This window comes from Ruditapes philippinarum, unplaced genomic scaffold, assembly GCF_026571515.1.
Source record: "Ruditapes philippinarum isolate M1 unplaced genomic scaffold, ASM2657151v2 ctg5_1_1_1_1, whole genome shotgun sequence".
Lineage (NCBI taxonomy): Eukaryota > Metazoa > Mollusca > Bivalvia > Venerida > Veneridae > Ruditapes > Ruditapes philippinarum.
The window spans coordinates 338,747-363,270 of record NW_026851646.1 but is presented as its reverse complement, the minus strand read 5'-3'; the positions used below and the strand labels follow the sequence as shown (position 1 = coordinate 363,270).

The 24,524-nt window shown below is 31.7% G+C and overlaps 1 protein-coding gene and 1 long non-coding RNA gene across 3 annotated transcripts in view; one reads left to right on the top strand and one right to left on the bottom strand.

The window, feature by feature from the left end:
- The window catches only part of LOC132731416 (cytosolic purine 5'-nucleotidase-like), a 94,022-nt gene extending 83,296 nt beyond the window's left edge, over nucleotides 1-10,726 (bottom strand). For both annotated transcript variants that reach the window (XM_060717632.1, XM_060717701.1), the window contains exons 1-2: nucleotides 10,648-10,726; nucleotides 6,877-7,030 (exon numbers count right to left, since the gene is read on the bottom strand). In XM_060717632.1, the coding sequence (XP_060573615.1) occupies nucleotides 6,877-7,010 (134 nt within the window). In that variant the 5' untranslated portion in view covers nucleotides 7,011-7,030; nucleotides 10,648-10,726. The remainder of the gene's footprint in view (nucleotides 1-6,876; nucleotides 7,031-10,647) is intronic.
- A 241-nt stretch (nucleotides 10,727-10,967) lies between these two features.
- The window catches only part of LOC132731353 (uncharacterized), a 94,243-nt gene continuing 80,686 nt past the window's right edge, over nucleotides 10,968-24,524 (top strand). Inside the window, exons 1-3 of the long non-coding RNA XR_009625879.1 lie at nucleotides 10,968-11,076; nucleotides 12,815-12,892; nucleotides 14,142-14,269. This is a non-coding gene — a long non-coding RNA (uncharacterized LOC132731353). The remainder of the gene's footprint in view (nucleotides 11,077-12,814; nucleotides 12,893-14,141; nucleotides 14,270-24,524) is intronic.

The window sequence follows — 24,524 nt, the reverse complement described above, 5'->3', positions numbered from 1 at the left end:
ATCAAGAAACTCAGGGAAATAGCAACGATAACAAACAACATTATGTGCAAAAGTCATTGAGTGAATTGTAAAAAATTGTATCTTGATCATTACATCACAAAGATAGACACATATACAGAAAAAAGTTCCAAATAAGTCTGAAGGAATATTTGTTTTCCAGTTAAGTGGATGTTTCCTCCATACATTCTATCAGTAGGAAATTAACTCAGTCAGTGTTCTGACACTACATATTGACAAAGTCTTGTCTTTACAATTAACTCAAGCAAAGGTTTTCTTTCAAAGAAAAAATACTGCACTAGCATTCTAGCCCTGAAGGAGAATGTCTCCAAATCAATCAGAATGTTTTTGTTTTATTTTCTAAACAATAGCAAGGTTTTCATGTAGTATATAATTATGTTCATTGCATATTCAATGTACAATTTCTTTAATAATATGGGGACTTAAACAAGGGGAGATATTTAGCTTTTATAAAACATGTACAGTATTAACTATCATTCAATTAGAGTTGGTAAACTTTGGCCATGCAACTAAGCAATGAACCAAATATATAGTTACCTTATATTAAACATTAATTACCATGCTGGGACTAGTGACCAGTAGAGAGCAAGGCAAGTTTGCACATCTATACTGATCCAGGCTCTATACTGTTTGCTGACCAACTTCAAATTTCATCTTGGTAATAATATTGATAATAGAGAGTTTCAAAAATGAAAGGTGGGCAAGTCAAGAAATTCAGCAGATGATTTGTTAACTAAGACTCCAAATTCTTGATCATAATAATCATGTCTTTGCCACCAAGGTATATCATATCTCAGATAATCAGCCTTATAATATTCTAATAATATTGTTTTACATTTGTAGAAATCCCTTAAACTCCACAAGGAGAATTACAAATACAAATATTCAAATTGCTCCATGCAAATCAAATTAAATGTGCCAAGTCTTGACAACGCTTTCAGTAAATTGCCACAGCAAATAAGATATCTTAGTAAAAACATATCTGGAAGACTTGGACATCAACATCCTAAATAAATCCCAGTAAAGTAAAACAGTGACTACTAAATAGATGGTCCATTTAATAGACGCCAAATAACATGATACTGAAGATACCAAAACCTTTTACAGCCAAATAGTATGCAGTTTAAATCCCAGCCAATACAAACAAACAGCTGAAAAAAATGGGCATTCATAAGCATACAAGGTTCCTTTGATTCTGAAAGCTTTACTAGAACAGTTTTATAAAAGGCTATTCTAAGAAACAAGAACTATTTGATACATAAATCAAGTGTGTCTGCAATAATATTTAAACTTTCCCAAATATATAATTATGAAACACAGTGCAGTAAGACTTATTCTGACTTTATTTTGAACCATTGCCAAGTAATTTTCTGCTTTAAAATTTTAACCAATTTAAGTTGGATTTTCACTAAAGGAATTAATTAGAAGATGTGGAAATGAAATTTGAGATTATATAAGCTAAGGGCTAAGAATACAAAATTATCAATTTATTTACCCTTGGAAGGTGAGAGATGGCACTTCTAAGTGTCTTTGAATGTGCTCAGAATTACAATTTTCAACCCAGGGATTGTGAGTTTGAGCCCTCTTAGGATCACAGTCATGTTATCTTGTATAACACAAGTGAATAAGTGAGTTACAGGACAAGGTTTTAAATAAGTGTCCGATTGTATTGTTTGTTACGTTTTACAGAGCACCAACGCAGTATAGGTCATATAGCGCTGAAACAGGAAAGATGATTTTGGCTAACCTAGGGCGTTATAAAGCAACACCAGGGGTCAACACCACCTCACCTGCTGGAGCTAAGAGATGCACAGACTCCAGTATTTCGAACCCTTGATTTAGTTGCCTCTTACAATCAAGCAGGGATATACTGTGGCTGCCACAAGGAGCTAAAAAGTGTCTGAAATTGTTTAAATACAAGACTATATTTTCTGCAGGTTACTGATGACATTATAGGACTGCCCATTAAATTGACCAGTACAATGTACTATACAATAAATGTACAAGACCCATGGTAAACTGTAGCAATGCTGAACAAGTTTAAGCTGTAATTATTACATTAGATGGTTGACTTTATTACATTCTGTATGCATAGCAACAGACAAAATACAATTAAACAACAGTTTATTCTTTGCCAAATCCCAGAAAAAAAGCTAATGTCTATACTTTATCATTGACCTTGACCTTCAATTAAGGAAATCAGCAATAAAATTCTACTCAACAGATAGAAGGCAATTATGTAAAGCAGTGAATTACTTTCACTACCCATTAACAACTATCAGGATTTGATGACCTTGACAAGAAGATTATTCTCACCTTGAAACATTATCATTTTGTTCCTGTACAAGTCAAAATACTTCAGAAAACACTGAATTTTTAAACCAATTAAACATTCTCTAAAAGTCTCCACAAAAACAGCCTGAATATTGGATTTAGTCTCAATTCTCCAATTTAAGCCTAGTCAGCAATAATTAATCCAATGCAAAACCAAAGATCAAAAGCAGTATCAAATTAATCAAAGCAGAAAAGAAAATTGCAGGGAATCAATATAATTATTAGAGCTTTAAATATTAATGTCTTATATTCCCAGTTTGCATTAAAATAATTCCTGGTAATTGTAGATCACATAATTCCACACTGACAATTCAGAGACAATTTGTATTGTTTATTGACTATAGACATCATCCAATATATATAAAGTTCATTAAACAATTAACATCCCAGACAACATAATTAAATGATCCAATACAGGTAAATTGGATATGTCACATATTTATCTGAAACATTTTCACTTTTTATAAGTTAAAAACAAAAATGCTGGATGTAACATTAAATATGAAATATGTTGGATCACTTCCTTTGGTAGTTAAGTGTATATTTCCTGGTTCAATCTATTACAATCTGTTAAAACAACAAAAATTTATCTTTTGTTTTTCTGTTATTTTTACACTTATGTTTCACACACATTTTTGGTTATATATTGGCAGTTATGATCCACCAAACCCGGCTTTCCTGGATAACTAACCAGTAACCAGTAATTGCCCCTCTGTAAGTAATCTGCTACTTATCTTACATTATTTCTCAATCAGCGGCATGAGAGACAACTGACCATTCGACTCAATGTCCAACAACAATAATTGTTAATGCAGGTTTAGAAAAGGAGAATTCAACAGTCTGAAAATATTACATTTTTTACTGTCCATCAAATTTGAATAATTCAACTTATAAAGGTTATGTGTAACCTTTTATCCAAAGTACTGTGATAATGAAACCATTTAACCCATTGAATGCAAAACCCTTGACCTGCTAGAACAGAAAGTGATTAGACTTTGCCCCCAGTATAGAACAAGGCCAGCCTGCACATCTACACAGCCTGATCAAACTTTTAAACCCTACTTTGAACACTGCTTTATTATAATTATAATCATCTAATAAATCACAAACGTAATGTAATCCAATATAAAGATTATCATTACAACATAATAATTATCACTATCAAAGAATTATCCAATAAAATAATTATCCACAGTATTTTTCCATCCTTATATGAAAATAAATAAAGTATACTACACACAATATTATATCACACAATATCACCATTCACTTGTTTCCATTTTCAAACTGTGTGACTTTCAATTCCCTCCCAATACATTTTATATGTCAATCAATCAGGTCTACTGATTCCATCATGCACAATGTAATAGATTTCTATCTAAAACATCAATATATGGTCCTCTAAAATAACTGCTGTTGTATATGACAAACAATACATCCCTGACAAGGTCTCTATCAGCGAGGAAACAATGACTTCAGAAGCCTTAAAAGAGTAACTTCCGCAGAGTAACTTCCGCAGACTGGAGACAAATAAATGACCAGAATAACTTAGCCGACTTCCTAACATTATAAATTAATGGTTAATAACATCATAAAAACAAGAACATTAATAGAAAATGATTACAGGGATTTCATACAATCATTTGTATTCGCTGCAAGGAAATTGCACAACAATTTCACTCACAAGGTAATGGTCTAAATTTCACTCTTGAGGAAGCAACAAATGGAAGTTCAACTCCAATTAAAATAAATCAAGGTCATGTTAATAGCATCCCTAAGGATGGAGCATAAAAAAGAAATTATAACTTCAATATAAATTAATCAATTTTTCATGTTACAATAACATTTAATTTACACAAAACAATGGCACATTTTTACTGTTCTTAATATGGAAACCTCCCATTTCTAGAAATTATTACAACCATGGGTAATTTGTTGATATAAATGCATGAATTAAGATAAATAACTGGTCTCTTGGGTCAAAGCATTATAAAAATGTTGATTTTCTTTAAAATAAGTGTCTTTTAAATTATTTTTAAAAAAGTAACATGATGTACATGATAGTTTGACTCTATACTGTTGACATGATGTACATGATAGCTTGGCTCTGTACTGGTGACATGATGTACACACTAGCATCACTCTATACTGGTGACAGGATGTACATGTTAGCATCGCTTTATACTGGTCACCAGCATGACTTTATGCTGGTGACATAATTTACATGCTAGCTTGGCTCTGTACTGGTGACATGATGTTCACACTAGCTTGGCTCTGTACTTGTGACATGATGTACACACTAGCATCACTCTATACTGGTGTCAGTGACATGATGTACATAATAGCATCACTCTATACTGGTGACATGTTATACACACCAGCATGACTTTATGCTGGTGACATGATGTACATGCTAGCTTAGCTCTATACTGGTGACATGATGTTCACACTAGCCTGGCTCTATACTGGTGACATGATGTACACACTAGCCTGGCTCAATACTTGTGACATGATGTTCACACTAGCCTGGCTCTATACTGGTGACATGATGAACAGGCTTGCCTGGCTCTATACTGGTGACATGATGAACAGGCTTGCCTGGCTCTATACTGGTGACATGATGAACAGGCTTGCCTGGCTCTATACTGGTGACATGATGAACAGGCTTGCCTGGCTCTATACTGGTGACATGGTGAACAGGCTTGCCTGGCTCTATACTGATGACATGATGAACAGGCTTGCTTGGCTCTATTACTGGTGACATGATAAAACAGGCTTGCCTGGCTCTATACTGGTGACATGATGAACAGACTTGCTTGGCTCTATACTGGTGACATGATGAACAGGCTTTCTTGGCTCTATAACTGGTGACATGATGAACAGGCTTGCATGGCTCTATACTGATGACATGATGAACAGGCTTGCCTGGCTCTATACTGGTGACATGATTAACAGGCTTGCCTGACTCTATACTGGTGACATGGTGAACAGGCTTGCCTGGCTCTATACTGATGACATGATGAACAGGCTTGCTTGGCTCGACATGATGAACAGGGCTTGCCTGGCTCTATACTGGTGACATGATGAACAGGCTTGCTTGGCTCTATACTGGTGACATGATGAACAGGCTTGCTTGGCTCTATACTGGTGACATGATGAACAGGCTTGCATGGCTCTATACTGATGACATGATGAACAGGCTTGCATGGCTCTATACTGGTGACATGATGAACAGGCTTGCCTGGCTCTATACTGGTGACAGATGGTGAACAGGCTTGTCTGGCTCTATACTGATGACATGATGAAACAGGCTTGCCTGGCTCTATACTGGTGACATGATGAACAGGCTTGCCTGGCTCTATACTGGTGACATGATGAACAGGCTTGCCTGGCTCTACACTGGTGACATGATGAACAGGCTTGCTTGGCTCTATACTGGTGACATGATGAACAGGCTTGCTTGACTCTATACTGGTGACATGATGAACAGGCTTGCATGGCTCTATACTGATGACATGATGAACAGGCTTGCTTGGCTCTATACTGGCGACATGATGAACAGGCCTTGCCTGGCTCTATACTGGTGACATTGATGAACAGGCTTGCCTGGCTCTACACTGGTGACATGATGAACAGGCTTGCTTGGCTCTATACTGGTGACATGATGAACAGGCTTAGCTTGCCTCTATACTGGTGACATGATGCACATGCTATCCTGGCTCTATACTGGTGACATGATGTACATTATTGCCTCCCTCTAGACTGGTGACATGATGTACATGTCAGGTTTGCTCTATATACTGATGACCTGATGTACACACTAGCCTGTCTTCATGTACATGCTTGATTCCCTCTTAACAGGTGACATAATTAACAGGCTACCTTGGTTCTACACTGGTGACTTGATGTGCATGCTAGCCTGGCTACATGTATATACTACATACTAACATGGCTCTTTATGGGTGATATGGGTATTAGCATTTAAGAGTAAGAGTTGAATAATCTGACTGACATACACAATGTGGTATTTACAATCAAAGGAAACATGTCACTTTAAAGAAACAAAACAAATATGAAGCTCATGAAGGACAAAGTCTATAAATTTTAGTTACTTGCTGTTTTTCAACTGTTCTTCATTACTCCCTTGCTTCTTTTCTTTAAATGTTTTTTACAGACTATTGTAAGGCATTCTTTGTCTACTCAATTTAAGTTTTATTTATATTTGCAGTTTTGGAAACCTTTTTTAAGTCAGACATATAATGTTTAATTTAATAACTATAATACTTTACCTACTGAGCTATAAGCTATGTTGAGTTATTTTCAAAACTTATACACTAGTATCACAAAACACCATACGGTGACAACAAAGTTTTAATACAGACTTTATACACATTATATATTTCTTACATTAAACTTATTTTAACAAACCTTTTAACTTGACAAAAATGCATGACAGTCATTCTTTAATGTGTCTGAAATAATAATATGCTTTATTTAACGAATAAAACCAAAAGTTTCATATACCTCTTGTCTGGTTCCCTTTTGAAAGTTCGAGTGATGGACATCCCCCTGCTGAATCTGTCAATCCTGTTCTCGTAATCATTACTCCCTCTCATATCAACATTATTCAAATCCAGTTTGGGTTTTGATTCAGCCATCTTTTGTTATAAAATATTATCTGCAAATATAATCAAATATTTTTAAATACTGTGTGTTTATTTTTTACATTGGCAATATCATGTTTGTATTCTTGAACTTTAGAGTGAAGTATTGTGGTTAAAATCATTACTTATATGTAATTTAAGGGAATTTCTACAGGAACAAAATTATGTAATACATTACTCTACATAATATCTAAAACACATCATAAATGTTAAATTTAATATTGCTAAATTCCCTTTGGATTTTCCATGTATTAACTTCAGTTTCAATGTTATTTTTATGTTATAAATGGATATTTGAAAATGATTCTGACTATACTTTTGAGGTTAAATGTTACGGCCATGTTATAAACTATTTCACCGCATAAATTTTTTAAATTGAATTTATTTTGTTTTTAATGTGTTTATGTATCAACATGTACATTTTCCACAGTCAAAAAATGAAAAAATCACTTTTCTAAACATTACATAGAATAATCAAAAATAAATGATATACATTGTAGACAACAATGCATTTTGGTCTTTAGTTTTGGACAATAATGTACAAAAAAGTCCTTAAGTACCAAAATTCCTCCTAAGTGTTTTTTATACGTCTAAAAATATACTGGCTTTAAAGGGACACCACTGAGGTTTTTTGACATGACCGAACTGGAAATAATTTTTCGAGATTAATGTTCTATTTGATGTAGGACTAGACCAATAACTTGTGTGCAGGTCATCAGCTAACTCTGTTTTTCCATAATAATAATTCCAATGCTTTTCCATCAAATCGGGTTCAGAATAACACAAAAATATGATTTTATGTATCTTTCTGGGTATATTTCTTCGCAGCATGTTACACTGATTTGATTAAAATGGTTGTGTCAGTATTTTCATTCAGACAGCATATTGTTTTGTAATGCAGTAATTAAAATTCTTGAGACATATAAAGTGGTAGTTCTCTTGCATTTAATAGTAACAGTACTGAGAAAATCAACTTGAAAATAACATTACTTGTGCAGTTTATAAACACTCAAGCTCTTCATTTAGGTGCAGTATGAAAGTGACATCAGGGTTTTCCCTTGGAAATTTTACATTGTGGTCTCTCAAGTGGAAGTTCTTTTATTTGTGTAAAAAGTGCAGATTCAAAATGAAGAAACAAAGTAAATTCTTCATTGCCATCAGCTGTATAATATATCAAACATTAAAGTATGTATTAACTAAGTTATCTCTGTCAAAAATAAGTGTCATTGATTAGTGACAGGATTGCAGAATGTAATAACATCAGCTTCATTGAGTGATCAGTGATGAAAACTATATTAAAATGTACTCTGTCTTCAAACATTGTTAATTAAATTATGAAGCAAATGTCATTAATGAGTATAATATATTGTACAAGTATGTCTATATTATTATACTTATTTTGATAATGATTTGTTCGTTATTTGATTAATGAGTTTTGATGAAAAAAAAAAATTTTTACGCCCACATCCATGGGGCCTTATTTGACGCCCTGGGACAAGTACAAAAGTGATGAGATGACTACTTCCCAACTACTGAGATTATGTAGCCACATTTCAGGTATAGGATCCAACAACTTTATCAACGGAATTTATGAAGACGATTTTTCAGTTTTATATAGAGTGATGCATAAAGAATAAAAACAGGGCTGCGTTTCATGGAGAGTCCTAAGTCTTAAGTTTGTCTTAAGATAAAAATTGTGACAATTTTGCGTTTCAAAGAAAGTCTTAAAAAAGGTCCTAACTTATGACTCCTATATTTATGACCAAAAACAGTCCTAAGTCTAGGAGTGTTGTAAAGGTATCTTAAGATTGTCCTAAGTCAAAACCACTCCAAAATCAAACATCTTTTTGTTGAATTTTGTTTTGAAAACTATCTAGAATGATAGATAATGGTCTAACTAAGAAAAAAAAAATCCGACCACCAATATCTTTATTTCAGTCATTAACGCTGTAAAGACGTTTAAAGAGTTGTTTACATGACGTCACAATTTAGCGTCAAATATCGCGTGCAAAACAAGACGCATCTATAAATAATAATATTACTGCGCGATGTACAATTGCAGTTGCGTAGCAAGCAAGGGGGTTCGTAAACATTTTTACTATGAAATTTAATAAAACGGTTATTTTATCGTTTTTCGTGAAATATGGTATATATTTTCACTCAACATGATAAGAGGGAAATACATTACTTTTTGTACTTGCTATAATCAATTACATAGTAAATCCAATCCGGGATTATGCGCGTGCCATTGTATTTTGTAACTTTTTTCAGGAGAGCAAATTGGTCATAAGTCTTAAGTTTAAGACAAAAGATAGGACAGTTACTTGAAACGGTCTTAAGTGCAAAAACTTTTTCTCCTAAAGTTTGTCATAAGTCCTAGGATTTAGGATTAACATAGGACTCTCCATGAAACGCAGATCTATTGTTGTTGTTTATTACGTAAAAATCATGGTGTATTCTCTTTAATACTATGCATGTGTCAATTATTTATATAGAGATGAATAAAGATTTTAAAAAAGATGTGTTATTACGTACAAAATCATAGTATGGATTTTTCTTATTTTGGATTTTTATGTTTTTTTGTATGTCTTGTTTTTGTGTATATACTTTAATTTAGATTATAAAAAAAAACATTGTTAATTCTTTCTATTACAGGTTTTATTTTTATGTGTATATATGTCAATTTCATTCTGATTAAAACATTGTTTCTTTTTTTTCAGCTTTTACCATTTGTGAATATACTTTTATAGTTTGACATAGATAATGAAAAATGTTTTCATATTTTACAGGCTTAACTTAATGTGTATATATTTGTGTAAATTTTATATCATTATTCTTTTTTCAGGTTTTACTTATTTACGTATATATATATATATATATCTCTATGATGTTGTTTGTTTGTAACCTGAGATCTTTTGTATTGTGATATGGTTTTATGTAAATAGAGCTATTATACTAAAGAAAATAATAAATAATAGGTTCAAATTTTCAATATCTTGTCTCTAATTGCATGAAAATGTGTGATAAACCACCACATTAAGACCTATGGTAATTGACGTGCACATTATACAATAGATATTTTTTGCACTATATAAATTTAGTTCGCCGAAACCACATATAAGGTAAGTGCGCCGAACCGGTAGTTCGTCCAAACACTCTCACCCAAAATGAAAGGTAAGTAAATTTATAGGGGAGTGACCTTTGAAAATTTCATCGAGGCCTGGAGGGCCGAGTTGACCTGTGCTGTATTAATTCTTTAGGCTTTGGTAGTTTAGGATATCTTTATCTTTTTATCTTTTACCCGCCTATATGACTGAAATACTGTTGTGAAAAGGCGTTTCAATGAACCAAACAAACAAACAAAACAAACTAACTAATGAAAACATATAAAGCCACTGGACATTTAAGAAATATGTACAGATAGATATGGACAGGTGGTATTTTACCCCACCCACTTCAGATTGTTGCGAAATTGTCAAGTTCGAAAGCTTAAATATCGAACGATTACAATTAAAGTTTCCTTAAAACACGAATATTTACATTGCCAACATAGTAAACAACAAACTATGGACCAAAATATGATCAAAATATCACTCAAATACTTTACTAAAGAACAAATTATGATGTTTACATGAGTTCTTTCTTCTCTGTCAAATTCTATAATCGACTCTTTCTATTTTCATTTCTACTTCCGCTTTCACTTTGGCCGGAAGTTACAAATTCTTGTCATATTTATTATTTACATATACGTTTTCAGGTACACATCTTATAAAATGAACGAGGTATGTTATGTGATAAATGGAAAAAATCAAGCCAGTAAGCGAAATTGACTTGAGTTTTGGACAAGAGTTTACGAATAACATTTTTGCAGACCGGAAGTAATGGTATTATTTGTTTTGACATTTTGGCGGGAAACCTACGATAAACTATCGTGTCCATAGGCACTCTCTCTTTAATTTTTTTGTATATATACAAATTAAAAAAAATTAAAGAAATTAAAAATCGTAGAAAGTTGTGGAACCGAGTGCCTATGATCGTGTCTATAAAAATCAGAATGTCAGTAAGACAGTTAACGCCTTGTCCAATATTATTTTAAAGTAAATATTTCATCATAAAAGCAACCATTGTTTGTTAAATTTCTTTATTTTTAAGATCTAAGTCCAGAATATGTTCAATATAGATCTACATGTACTTAAACATCATGAAAGACAGTTTACACTAAACATACAACATGACAACATTTAACATATGTTACAACTGGGACGTATGTTCCAGGTTACAACAATTAAACTTGACATACATATAGAAAAAAGATATCAATAAACAGCTACAAATGTATAAAATTGCTGTGACCTTTAACATAAACTACAGTCGACTCTCGTTATCTCGAAGTCATCGGGACCGTCCAAAAAATATCGAGATAACGAAATGTCGAGATAAACATATAAGGCAGAAACTGATTTTTACAAAAGACATGTGCATACCTTATGTCAAATAAACTATGATATCCAGATGTCTTGTTTTCATAGGCCTAATCAATATTTAACAAAGTAACATTAGCGGATGTTTACCAGCGGAAATACGGGTGTCTGTGATAAAAACACAAACATAGTGAAAAAAAAAATTCAGGGTGGTTGATCCAAATATCCTCCTGGGTTAGTTATCAAGATTGTTCCACCGCTGATGGATTTAGTGGTGATGTTGTGAAACAATATTGCAACGATAGCGTTTCTATACCTTTACTATTTCATTTACATTTAAAGTCATAATGAATTGATTCAGTGTTCGAATATTTATAAAGAACGTAAAATTCACTCATTTTGGACATAAGTCAATCAACACGCTAAATAGATTAACTTTTATAAAAACAGATTAACTTTTTATAAACATAATCATCATTATGTGACGGGCTATTGAGCAATTATTGTCTAGTTTGTGTTTTTCACACGTCTGAAGGAACAGACGAAAGAAAATTATTAGTCGAGATAAACAAAGAATAATAGTGTGAAAATAACTATTGGGGCTGAAATTTTACATCGAGTAACTGAAAATATCGAAATAAAAATATCGAGATAAACAAATATTTCAAATATAGATAAATAAGGAAGAAAATCGGGACTTTCAAAAGTTCATCGAGATAACGAAATATCGAGAAAAGCGATATCGAGATAACGATAGTTGACTGTATATCAATGTACTTTCAATAAGTGTGTATCGCCATCAAAGACAAATGTGCACATGCTTTAAATGACTTATATAAGATATGACATTTTATTCAGTTATTAAATCTTTAATTCATTTCAATTTTAATGTACTAATGATATATTATAAAAAATATCTACATTAATGATGATATTTATTTGCTATTTCAAAAATACCATTGTAGTTAAGTCTTTCTAGGGAAAAGACAATATCTGTATTTTATATGGTCTACATTCATAATAAAAGATATGTCAAAACAATGAATGTTTCTTTTCATCAGTGACTCCAATTCACATGTTTCACCTTAATTCATTTGTTTAAAAAAAACATATAATAAAAATGGGGGAAGGGGGTAAGTGTCTCATTTAGATTTCATAAAAAATGGGTGAAGTGTCTGAAGGGTTGTCTGGGTTGAATTACATGTCTGAGGGGTGAACTGTCTGTAAATCTTGTACATGTTTTTATATATGAAGCCTGAGACCATGTTACATAAATATTATAATAAAAAAATCTATCCATCCATCCATCCATCAATCTCTGTTATATATGTTTTCACTGTAATTTTATTAATTGTTTCTGCTTATGTTGTTTTTCAGAACTTTACTCATATTTGACAATGCAGTGCTTCAGTGGTTATGGCAAAAAGAAAGAAAAAACAGAACCAAAATATCTTTGTAAGTTTATAAAGAATAGGTAACATATTTTTGTATTGTATTGATTTATTAGGAGAAATATACATGTATATAAACAAATACTATATTGTCACATATATCAACAAATACAGTCAAATCCATGCTTAAGGTGTGTATCTTGGACAATGATTCAGCTGAAAGGGAAATCAACAATATTTCATTAAAGCTCCATGGAGCATACAGTGATTTCTTGACCATTTTGTTGTATTTTCTATTATTAATTTCATTAAGTTTATTACACCAAAGCTGACAAATTTTGAAAATTGCAGAGTTAAGTACGAAATCAGGTGAACTGTCGTTACTTTCACATAAATATTTAAAAAACAACAACAAAAAATCATCAAAATAAAAAAGATATGAGTGTCCTTCTATAAGATAAAACTTAAAGATAGTGTATCAAATATAGCTAGAGATTATAGGCCTTCTTGAGATAGTTGAATGTTTCTTAAATAGGACAAGTCCTGCAGAAAAATTTACCCCCTTTTTCTAAAATTGACTCAAAAACATAGCAACAGGGTGCAAGTACACAATTGTTGACGATTCGAGTATAATTGCAAACATTAGGTTTTCTACTTAATAAGAAATGCAAATTTATTCAAAGGTTTTTCAGTTTAAAGGATCGTTTATTTATCAAGACAAAATTTTATCGGCTTAACTGCAGTGCATGATGGGAACAGCGACAAGGTTAAAGTGTCCTTTAAGAGAGCCCATGGTACCCAAGAATAGGTCTTACACCTGCAAAAGATAAATTTATCATTTATTATAGTTCACGTAGTGCATATGAATATTTTGTTAAATTTGCTAAACCACTACTCATATTAAATCATTGATTCTTTTTATAATTGGATTTGAATGGATGAAAAGTCCTGCTGAGAATAGAGAACATACCAGTTGAAAGTTTTTTTACTTGATGCCCATTTTCTTAGCTGAACGAATGGACAATATGTAGATGTTTCACAACCTGTAGTTTGCTGTCAGCAATAGATTCTACCTATTTAAATGTGCCAACACTAATGTAACTGTCATTTAAATCCTGCTGTAAATGAAAAACCTATTAGGGGAGATAATGGTCGTACCTGCAGGACTAAGGTATTTCATAATAGCAGGGATTTTATCATTTTACCATATATAGATCTCCAGCATTGGTGGTGATCTTTGTTTCTTTGTTTTATTTAAAATTCTTGATGATAGTGTTTGATTCTTAATTCTTAAATATTCTTTGTAATTTTAGAATACAGATAACATCAGATATTTTAGAAGATCAACTTGGCAAGATGTACTTGGTAAGAAGAATGTAAGACACATATTAGATATTGGCATTGTGCTTACAAGCATGCTAGGAATGAGATATTGAGGCAGGTAAATCTAGAGAGATTGTTCCTATAGTTACCATATATGGTCTCTGTCACTGTCTGTATTCTCTCCCATGCCATGTTGATTGTGTTGGATAAATTCTTAGTATGTATATATATAGTAATATCTATAGAATTAAGAAAACAAAAAGTGATGGCAGCTTCTCTAAATTATGTAGATTTTTTTTCAAGGATCTATTGAACTATTCCACTATTTTAACCTTTTATTAATTGAACAAAAACCATTCATATTTTGAAAATAATATTTCAAACTATATAATGAATGAAATGCCAACAGTGCAGATCATAATAAGACTGCATGGGTGTGCTGGCTTATCTTGGTCTAAACTGGTCACACAAGTAGATTCTGAGGCCATCTACATGCAAGGAGTTGAGATTTCCCAAATATTAGTATATTTCATAAAGAACTGAATATTAGAAAAAATTTCATACAGAACCAAATTTAACAACTATTTGCCTAACTATTTCAGTATTTTAATATTTTTGCATTCTGATTGGTTAAGTAAGTGGTTTTTAAACTTACAAATATGTGAAATTTTTTTGTTAACCCTTAAATTGCTGGAACTGAAAGCGTTAAGCCTTTGTCACCAGTATAGAGCCAGGCTCTTTACTGTTGGCTGACAAACTTTAAATATTCAAATTGATATCCCTAAAATTGATAATGGACAGTCCCAAAAATGGAAGTCGAACAAGTCCTTTTAAAATATTCAGCATGTTACAGGTCAACAGCTACAGGATGATGCACGATATGAATCTGGCACTAAAGATAAGAAAAATAGAAAAAAGCTATTTAGTCAGTCATGAAGTTGCCAAGAACAATAAGAATGGAATACAAGCTTATTATTTGCATAATTTGTAACAAGATTTAGATTGTCTTGGACAACAAAATACTTATACCAGGTAGTTAACTGTTTACTATTACCAGAAAGTTTTGTGTTAACGTTTGATACATTTGTTTGAAAACCAAATTTGCTCAGGTAGTGAAAATGCTGACTTTTACAGAAAATTTTTACTATCTTTTAAGCAAATTCTTTGCAAAGAATCTCTTGAAAATTTTATATAAAACGGTATAATTATAATGTCCAGAAACTGTTGATAATATTGCACATACTGTTGCCTTGTTGACGTGTCACCAAGCACGAAGGTAAACATTTTCCGAGCCACTTTGCTCCCTCACTCTAATGTCTCTTTAAATATTTGATCTTTCTCCCTTCAAACCATTTTCAACAGTGTTTATTATTAAACAACAGGAAAAATCAAATTTAATAAACTTTAGAACACACAATAGGAATTGGGTTGAGGGCACATGTAAATATTGGAAAGGGCCCCTGACCTTTTGAAGGGCCCTATTGAATTATAAACTAATCAAAATGTGGTACTGTACAAGATATTCAAATTTCACTGTTTAAATATTGTAGTCCTTTTTATGAGAACATGGTCAATAATCTATGGCCATGTGTCAAGTAGTTTTAATATTGATACATACTGACAGGTAATATTATAGCCCCTAGATACAAAATATATGATTAGTGTAGGGGGTATTGTTGTATGTGCCCGTCTGTATGTCTTGAAGAAATGACTGAAACGGATCTTATGTCAAGTTATTAGATTAAGGATTCATACCACCTCTTATTGAATGTAAATGTCAACTGAAGTTCATCATAAGGTTTCCTGACTATTTAAAATGATATCTTAGTGTAAAGACAAGTTCTGAGTTTTCTGTAATATTTAAGTTTTTTTTAACAATCCTAAAATATTTTAGAAATCCAAATTACACATAAATTTTTAGACATACTGAAAAAATATTTCTTTTTTTCTTTTTATAGAAATAGAGCCTTATTAAAACATTGAATTTTTAAGAATTAAAAAATATTATAGTTTTTAGAAATACTGAATTATTTATTTGCAAGTACTTATTAAAGGTCTTCTGAATGCTGTAAAAAAGTTGTTTATTTAGTCAGCTTCCAACATTTTATCCTATTTACATAATTTAGTACATTAACTTCTTCTGATATCTTAATAATTCTACTAGATCTATTTCCATTTTTTTATTTTTTAAGCTATTAAAAAAGTTTACAGAAGAGCAGAATATCTTCATAAAGTGCCATCACATCTGGCACCTTCTGTGTAAATTTTGAAATGTCATTTGGTAGCAAGTTTTAAGGTACGGGTCAAAATAGAAATGATATTTGACCAGTCCTTTTTATGACACCATGTCTAAAAATGGACATGATGTAAAAAGAACAATATAAAGGGTACAAGCTAAAGTTCACGTAAATACAATCCATTTAAACTTGTGAGTGACAAGGCTTCTTCCAAGATGACAAAAAATGAACAATTTTCTCATCACATGCGTGCATTAAAGCAGTTATAAAGAACAGGTAATCACTTTTTACAATTGTTTGAAATGGAAAATTTGGTGAACTTTAAAATGTGACAAGTTAATGATATTTTTTTAAATGTCTTGATAGTGGTTTATTTTCTCAGTTGGATATATTATTCATTAACACTTGCGCATACAGATGTGACACTCGGAAAGGAAGTTAGAATTCCGTGTTCTTTTACGCTGCGTCGGTTTCTATCAAATCCACGATTTGTTTCTTTATATTGTGTCAGTTGTATAAAAATATCTCAAACCAAGAAACTGTTGTTGTTTCCTTCAGATGTATTATGTAGAACAATGTTACTCTAATTTACTCCAATTATTTAGGCCAAAGACTGTTAAAAAATTGTTAGCGAACCTTTTCTTTAAAGATACCACCTTTCACATTCATATACATTTAAATATGACATCTATGCAAAATGTAGTTATTCAACAATACAGATTAAAATAGTGAAAAACAAGAATGAAGAACTGCCTTTTCTGATCTACATTGTTGTAAACGGTTGTTGATTAATTTAAGTATGATTATATTTATAGAAAAATTCTGTTCAACCCAAAGGGATAATGAAGATTTATTTTATGGCAGGAAAAAGATTGAAGCAATACATGTACCTGTCTAATTTACATTATAATCATTGACTTTAGCTCCACATTGTTTTACAACTGTATAATTTGGATACATAATTATAAAATATATTTATTAATGTATATATTATTGTCATGTAAGATTACATGTATATAATAATTAATGACATAATGCAGCACTATCGTAACACTTAGTGGATATCCTTGCAATGCTTGTTATGTATAATGTTCTTGTCTTACTGTTCATTTAGCTTGGCTTAAACCCTTTACCTCCTGAATTTCTTAAATGGACTTGTCCAGGTTTCATTTTTGGAATGGTCCTTTATCAATATAGGGGAAATCAAGATAAGAATTTCAAGTTGGTAAGCCAAAATTATCTTATTAAGATTGCATTGTGCTACAGACTATCCTGGCTCTACATTGCTGGTAAAGTCCCGGTATGTCGGGTCCTTCAGGTTTATGGTGAATATGGTGTCAAGGGTAAAACCTTATCACTGCTATCTGGCTAAGGGTTAAAGAAAAATGCACATTTTGTATATTTCAGTCATATCAACATTTAGAAATTTGATTGAAGTTTAAAGATAGTTGCTCAGGAGAGGACACTCGTAAGCTTTCATAGCTTTCTGCCCAATCCCTGCCCAATGTATTGTGTAAATATTGTTCATCATGCAAAATGTAAATTGAAATATGTTTAAACCAAGATAGCTGCTTGACAGCTTATGTTTTAAAAAATAAGAAAGTCTTGAATGAGAAAGATGCTTATGTCTTTAAAGTAAGAAAGTCTCAAATTGAGAAAAATTATGTTCAGAATAATTTTAGTGAAAGCAAACTTGAGATTTTTTTTTCAGGTGAGTAAAAATATCATAAGACTTTGAGACAATCTTGGGTTTAATTTGTCTCAGTTTGAGAACATTAGTGAAAGCATGACCAGAACTTTGAATTTTAACACTTTATCTGTTGCCATGGTTAAGGCTGATAGGAATTTAAAATTACTGTTTAAGAGAAGTTGACACTTTCTTGAGATGAAAATGAATTAATTATTTTCAAACAGCATAACTTACATTATAAAAGCTATTTATCTTACAGATACTAAATCAACATGCACTATGCATAGATATGTTTCTATATTTGAGGTATTTATGATAACTACATATTACTGGCTCCCTCTTTTGTCACTTGAGAAGCAGCCGTGAAATCACAGCTTGATCCTGGCTTTATTCTGGTGACAGTACTCTAAATCTTGACATTGTGACTCAAAATATGCTAATGGGTATCATTAATTATATTTTGTTAGTGAGTTCATACCTGAAATGTTGTTATCTTCAATATTTGATGTGTTACTTTAATGTAATTTTAAGGTTCATATTCGAGTCACCTGGTATCAGCTCCCTTTGTGTATTAGATATAAGTGACCTTGCATGATCTTAGCTCTAAAGCCACTGGAACCAACCCTTAAACTACTGAAACCAACACTTAAGCTCCTGGAACCAACCCTTAAACAGCTGGTACCAACCTGAAGCCTGAAGGTTATTACACATTAATTTCTGAAGGGGTTTTAACCCTTTCCCCCATGAGCATATTGTGAAAAATGGCAATTTTCACTGAAAAGCCTCCTCTCACAAGTTCAAACTGCTATGAAACTATGAAAAATGCTTCAATACTAATCAAACTTGGCACAAATGTTGACTGGACCATTGCCTTTGTAACGACATGCTCAGTCTTAAATTTCCTGTTACCATGGCAACGAGGGGACATCTCAAAATTGCCAAAAAATCACTTTTTTGCCTCGAATTTTTCCATCAAAATTTATTTCAAAGTGCTGCCACTTCTCAAGGGATTGAGATAGAGTCAAAGGCTTTTCAGCGTTGGTAATATTTGGATGGGGGACGGCGCCGAAAAAATGGTCAATTTTTTTAACAACATTTCTCAAACGAAAAACAGTGTTTGGGGCCTAAATAGGGCATTTTTTCACTGTTTGAGGCCTCAAAAAGGGGGGGGGGGGGGGCAAAAAGCCGTCGAAACACGCTTATATAAGGGAAAAGGTTAATTAGAGATTGATGAACACCAAGGCAACTTTTTTTAACTTTGAGTAATGAAGAAAAATTCCAGAAGGTGCCCCTCTATGCATTAAGTTAGACAGGAACATGCAGCTGTGCAGCAGGGTCATCCCATAAGATACTAGATTTTATGAAAAGTAGAATATTTTTAGCAGTGTGGGGAGTTGGTCTGTGTCATCCACATAAAGGGGCAAAACCCATGGTACAATACTTCTTCCAATAGTTATGACCCTTGGTATTACATATTGAAATATTCTTTGAAATTAATTTCTTTTTTTTCTGAAGCCTGACAATCTTTATGAATTATATTGGTTATTGGGAGTGGTGACAAGTAATGCACAAGAAAACAAATTTCCACAGGGGCTTGTAAAAAGGTCAGGAGTATGTATATTTGATATCTTTTAAGTAATGAAATGAATTAAATATTTCATTTGGCATTTTATTTTATTATTTTATGTCTGCTGACATTAAGAAAGCATGACAATATTAATTGGGAATGTATTATTTTCTTTTCTTTTTTTAATGCTTAAAGACCCACCATGGCTGTAGCACTTACTGGGAAATCTGTTTAATTGTTATACATACTTTTACATGCATTGAGGGATTTTAATTTAAATTTGGCTCAAATGTTAACCATTGTGAGGTTGAATGTTACCAGCAAAATTCAGCTGGCAGAGCTCAAGGTCACATACAGAGGGATCCTAATGAAAATGTTTTTTGTCTATTTGTCAGTCCATTATAAATATTGGCAGTCCCCAACATTCCACTATGTGTCAGGCTAAAAGAGTCTACACATTTGTCAGTGTATGACATTCCACATTTCTGACCTAAGTTAGGGCATGAAAATAGGACTAGTTAAGTCTTTAATTAAGTACAAACATACCTTTGACATTATGATGAAGAATTTCTGCTCTAGGGAATATACCTGCCAAACCAAGCAAATTCTTTATATGTTAGTACTAGGATGTTGTGGGCGTTACAGACAATTCCCCATCAATTGGTAACTGACTGGCACTAAATTTCTTTAATGTCATTGCATTATATTTTCCAATGAAAATAATTATGACAGCTTGTTGCAAGTATAACATTAAGTTGATGGTAATTAAATGCTAAAAGTTCTTTCTCTCTGTAGAGGAATACAGTCACATACATCCCATTTCAATTGAAATTCATTGCCTCATATCAGAAGAAAGAGGTGTGTTGTGTGTGTTTCATTTTGGGGGTATTAAATAGGTTATTGATAAGAAATCAATTTTCATTTGTTTTATTTTTTTGTGAAGATAATATATCATTTTGTATTGCTGATGAGAGCTGACTTTGTTACATGACTGATGCCAAAAGTACATGGACAGGCTTTTGATACTGTTGGATACACACCTATAATTTTCATGCTGAAATCCAAATATTATTGAAATAACTGTATTATAAATTATCTCAGTCTCATTTTGTAGGGAAAGTCCATTATCACAAACACATTACATGTATAAAAAATAACCCAACCTTATTTGGTAAGGTCAGTCCATTATAAAAATTATTGTAAAATTTATGGCAATCACATTTTGTATGGTGAGTCTGTTATAAAAATTATGGCAATCACACTTTGTAGGGTAAGTCTATTATAAAAATTATGGCAATGACATTTTTTATGGTGAGTCTGTTATAAAAATTATGGCAATCACACTTTGTAAGGTAAGTCCATTATAAAAATTATGGCAATCACACTTTGTATGGTGAGTCTGTTATAAAAATTTTGGCAAACACACTTTGTAGGGTAAGTCCATTATAAAAATTATGGCAATCACATTTTGTATGGTGTGTCTGTTATAAAAATTATGGCAATCACATTTTGTAGGGTAAGTCTATTATAAAAATTATGGCAATCACATTTTGTAGGGTAAGTCTATTATAAAAATTATGGCAATCACATTTTGTAGGGTAAGTCTATAGACCCTTTCATTTAAGCGATAACAGTCAGGGAAGAGTTACTTCCCTTACCGGATGTGACGTAAATGGGGGATAAAACTATGCATGCCGCATAGACAGTTAGCTTATTGAAAAGTTAAATGCGTAAATAGTTATGATTATAACATGTAAAAATTTACGCATGCATACATAAATTTAATATCAAGAAAATAGAAAAAGAATACAAAAAACAAAAATTGAGATTAATTCTCGCTACAGAGTGAAACTGCGAAATTTCAAAGTGAATATATTTATTAGATCTAGATTTCTCTAATGCCAAGATAAAAAGCTAGAAACTAAATCAAATTTTAATATTTTATAAACACCCATACAAACTGAAATTGCCTATTATGAATTTAAATGGCCATTTTCTAGCTATATAGATTTTTGCGTTATTTTCTGTCATTTAGAAAATTTCGGCGTATTTGTGACAAACCTGAAAATAAGATTGCCAATGTCTTTTAACGATTGTTTTTCAAGCTTTAATAGAACAAAAACAGAATGCATTCTGTCAATACTTCATTATGCCGTATAAAAAAATATTTCAAAGAACCAGTGAAGGATATAATTTTATAAATATTCCGGAAAGAACGAAAACCATGTGGCATTGACTTATAATTTTAGATTCGCAACAGACGATAATAAGATAATTTTGATATTAAAAATCTATTCTTTATAGACCTTTTCCCAGTAACTTATTTCATAGATAAATAGATGTGTATATTTAAGCGCCACTAGGCCGTAACATATTAATTAACAGGGTGCATCTGTTGTATACACCAGCGGCACTTGGCTGTGATATCATAAATCACCTGGGTTCATTTTTTAGAGTTATAACATAACATCAGATTACGTCACTTTTGTTAGTTGTCAAAATATTTATGGTCCGAATTTTGTTATGGATCATCCTAGGGACTTTATTGGTCATGCCTTACCAATTTGATGATACTCGATCAAGAGTCCTACCAACTGGCATAGTCAAAAATACGTAAAATTATAATTCAGTTAATAACGAATTTCTGTGAACGTGTTTCACAACTTATTTATAAATATTTGATAAAAAAAAAGATTATGAATTAAAAAGTATCAAGATGAAAATATTACTTTACCAGCTTAAACATATTGGTGTGATGTACGATTTTTGAGAGTGCATTTTTTGCCGACACAAATAGTATACAGTCATGTACATTCAAAAGAATTTTTACTTTTTATGCCTTTACATTTTTTTTGAAATTACATAGATTTATATTGTTTTCTTTTCTTTGTCTTAGTAATGCTTAAATCAAAATGATTTTTAATAAACCAGTATCTTGCAATTAATTATTACGCAGCCGTTTTTCGAAACTACAGAATCCTTACATTTTTGAAACTCAAAATATCTTTTGGGTATTGTATATTAGCAGAGACATAGATACATTATCTATATCTCTGGTATAAGCAATTAGTACGATTTAACTGCATGGTAAAATTTTCATTATTAAGAATCTAACAAAAATCATGATCAGTTACACATGCAGGAATATGGTCTACTATTAAAACAAATCGTTAACCTTATTATAGTAAACATATTTATTCATTTCACCATCCTTTTTATGCAATATCTTATTCAATTACACAAAATTTTGGAAATTTCAATCTGCCAATCTTCAGTTAAAATACACCAAAACAACACATATTTTTTTAAAAAAATCTTAACTAGTTTCGACTGTTGTCTTCATCAGAATAACGTACAAAATATATGACGTCACGTCCGTTAGGACGCCAACGTCAATGTGACAAAATTGCGCAAAAACGTGAATGTAAAGTAATTAACAAATAGATATGGATCAAAAAGATACAGCGGGTATTAATAATAGAACTATATTTCTACAATATAAAGCAGAGAAAAATGATAAAACCCAACATACCTATATGTCAAAATATATCATATAATTTTATATATACACATTCACTGGGAATTAGCGAGAAAGCATTACTTTAATTAGCCAGCAAGTTATCTGCCAATCTTAAAAGAGAAAGGATTAAGATCTTTATATCCCTCTATTATTGTACTTAATCTTATCAGCATTGTCCACCGTATCCCCCAATGACGTCATCCAAGGGCGACAACTTGAATACGGTCTTAAATGAAAGGGTCTATTATAAAGATTATGGCAATCACATTTTGTACGGTGTGTCTATCATGAAAATTATGGCAATCACATTTTGTAGGGTAAGTCTATTATAAAAATTATGGCAATCACATTTTGTAGGGTAAGTCTATTATAAAGATTATGGCAATCACATTTTGTAGGGCAAGTCTATTATAAAAATTATGGCAATCACATTTTGTAGGGTTAGTCTATAATAAAGATTATGGCAATCACATTTTGTATGTTAAGTCTATTATAAAAATTATGGCAATCACATTTTGTAGGGTAAGTCTATTATAAAGATTATGGCAATCACATTTTGTAGGGTAAGTCTATTATAAAAATTATGGCAATCACATTTTGTAGGGTAAGTCTATAATAAAGATTATGGCAATCACATTTTGTAGGTTGAGTCTGTTATAAAAATTATGGCAATCACATTTTGTATGGTGTGTCTATAGTGAAAATTATGGCAATCACATTTTGTAGGGTAAGTCTATTATAAAAAATTATGGCAAATCACATTTTGTAGGGTAAGTCTTTTATAAAAATTATGGCAATCACATTTTGTAGGGCATGTCTATTATAAAAATTATGGCAATCACATTTTGTAGGGTAAGTCTTTTATAAAAATTATGGCAATCACATTTTGTAGGGCAAGTCTATTATAAAAATTATGGCAATCACATTTTGTAGGGTTAGTCTATTATAAAGATTATGGCAATCACATTTTGTAGGGCAAGTCTATTATAAAAATTATTGCAATCACATTTTGTAGGGTAAGTCTATAATAAAGATTATGGCAATCACATTTTGTAGGTTGAGTCTGTTATAAAAATTATGGCAATCACATTTTGTAGGGTGTGTCTATAGTGAACATTATGGCAATCACATTTTGTAGGGTAAGTCTATTATAAAAAATTATGGCAAATCACATTTTGTAGGGTAAGTCTTTTATAAAAATTATGGCAATCATATTTTGTAGGGCATGTCTATTATAAAAATTATGGCAATCACATTTTGTAGGGTAAGTATATTATATAGATTATGGCAATCACATTTTGTAGGTTAAGTCTATTATAAAAATTATGGCAAATCACATTTTGTAGGGCAAGTCTATAA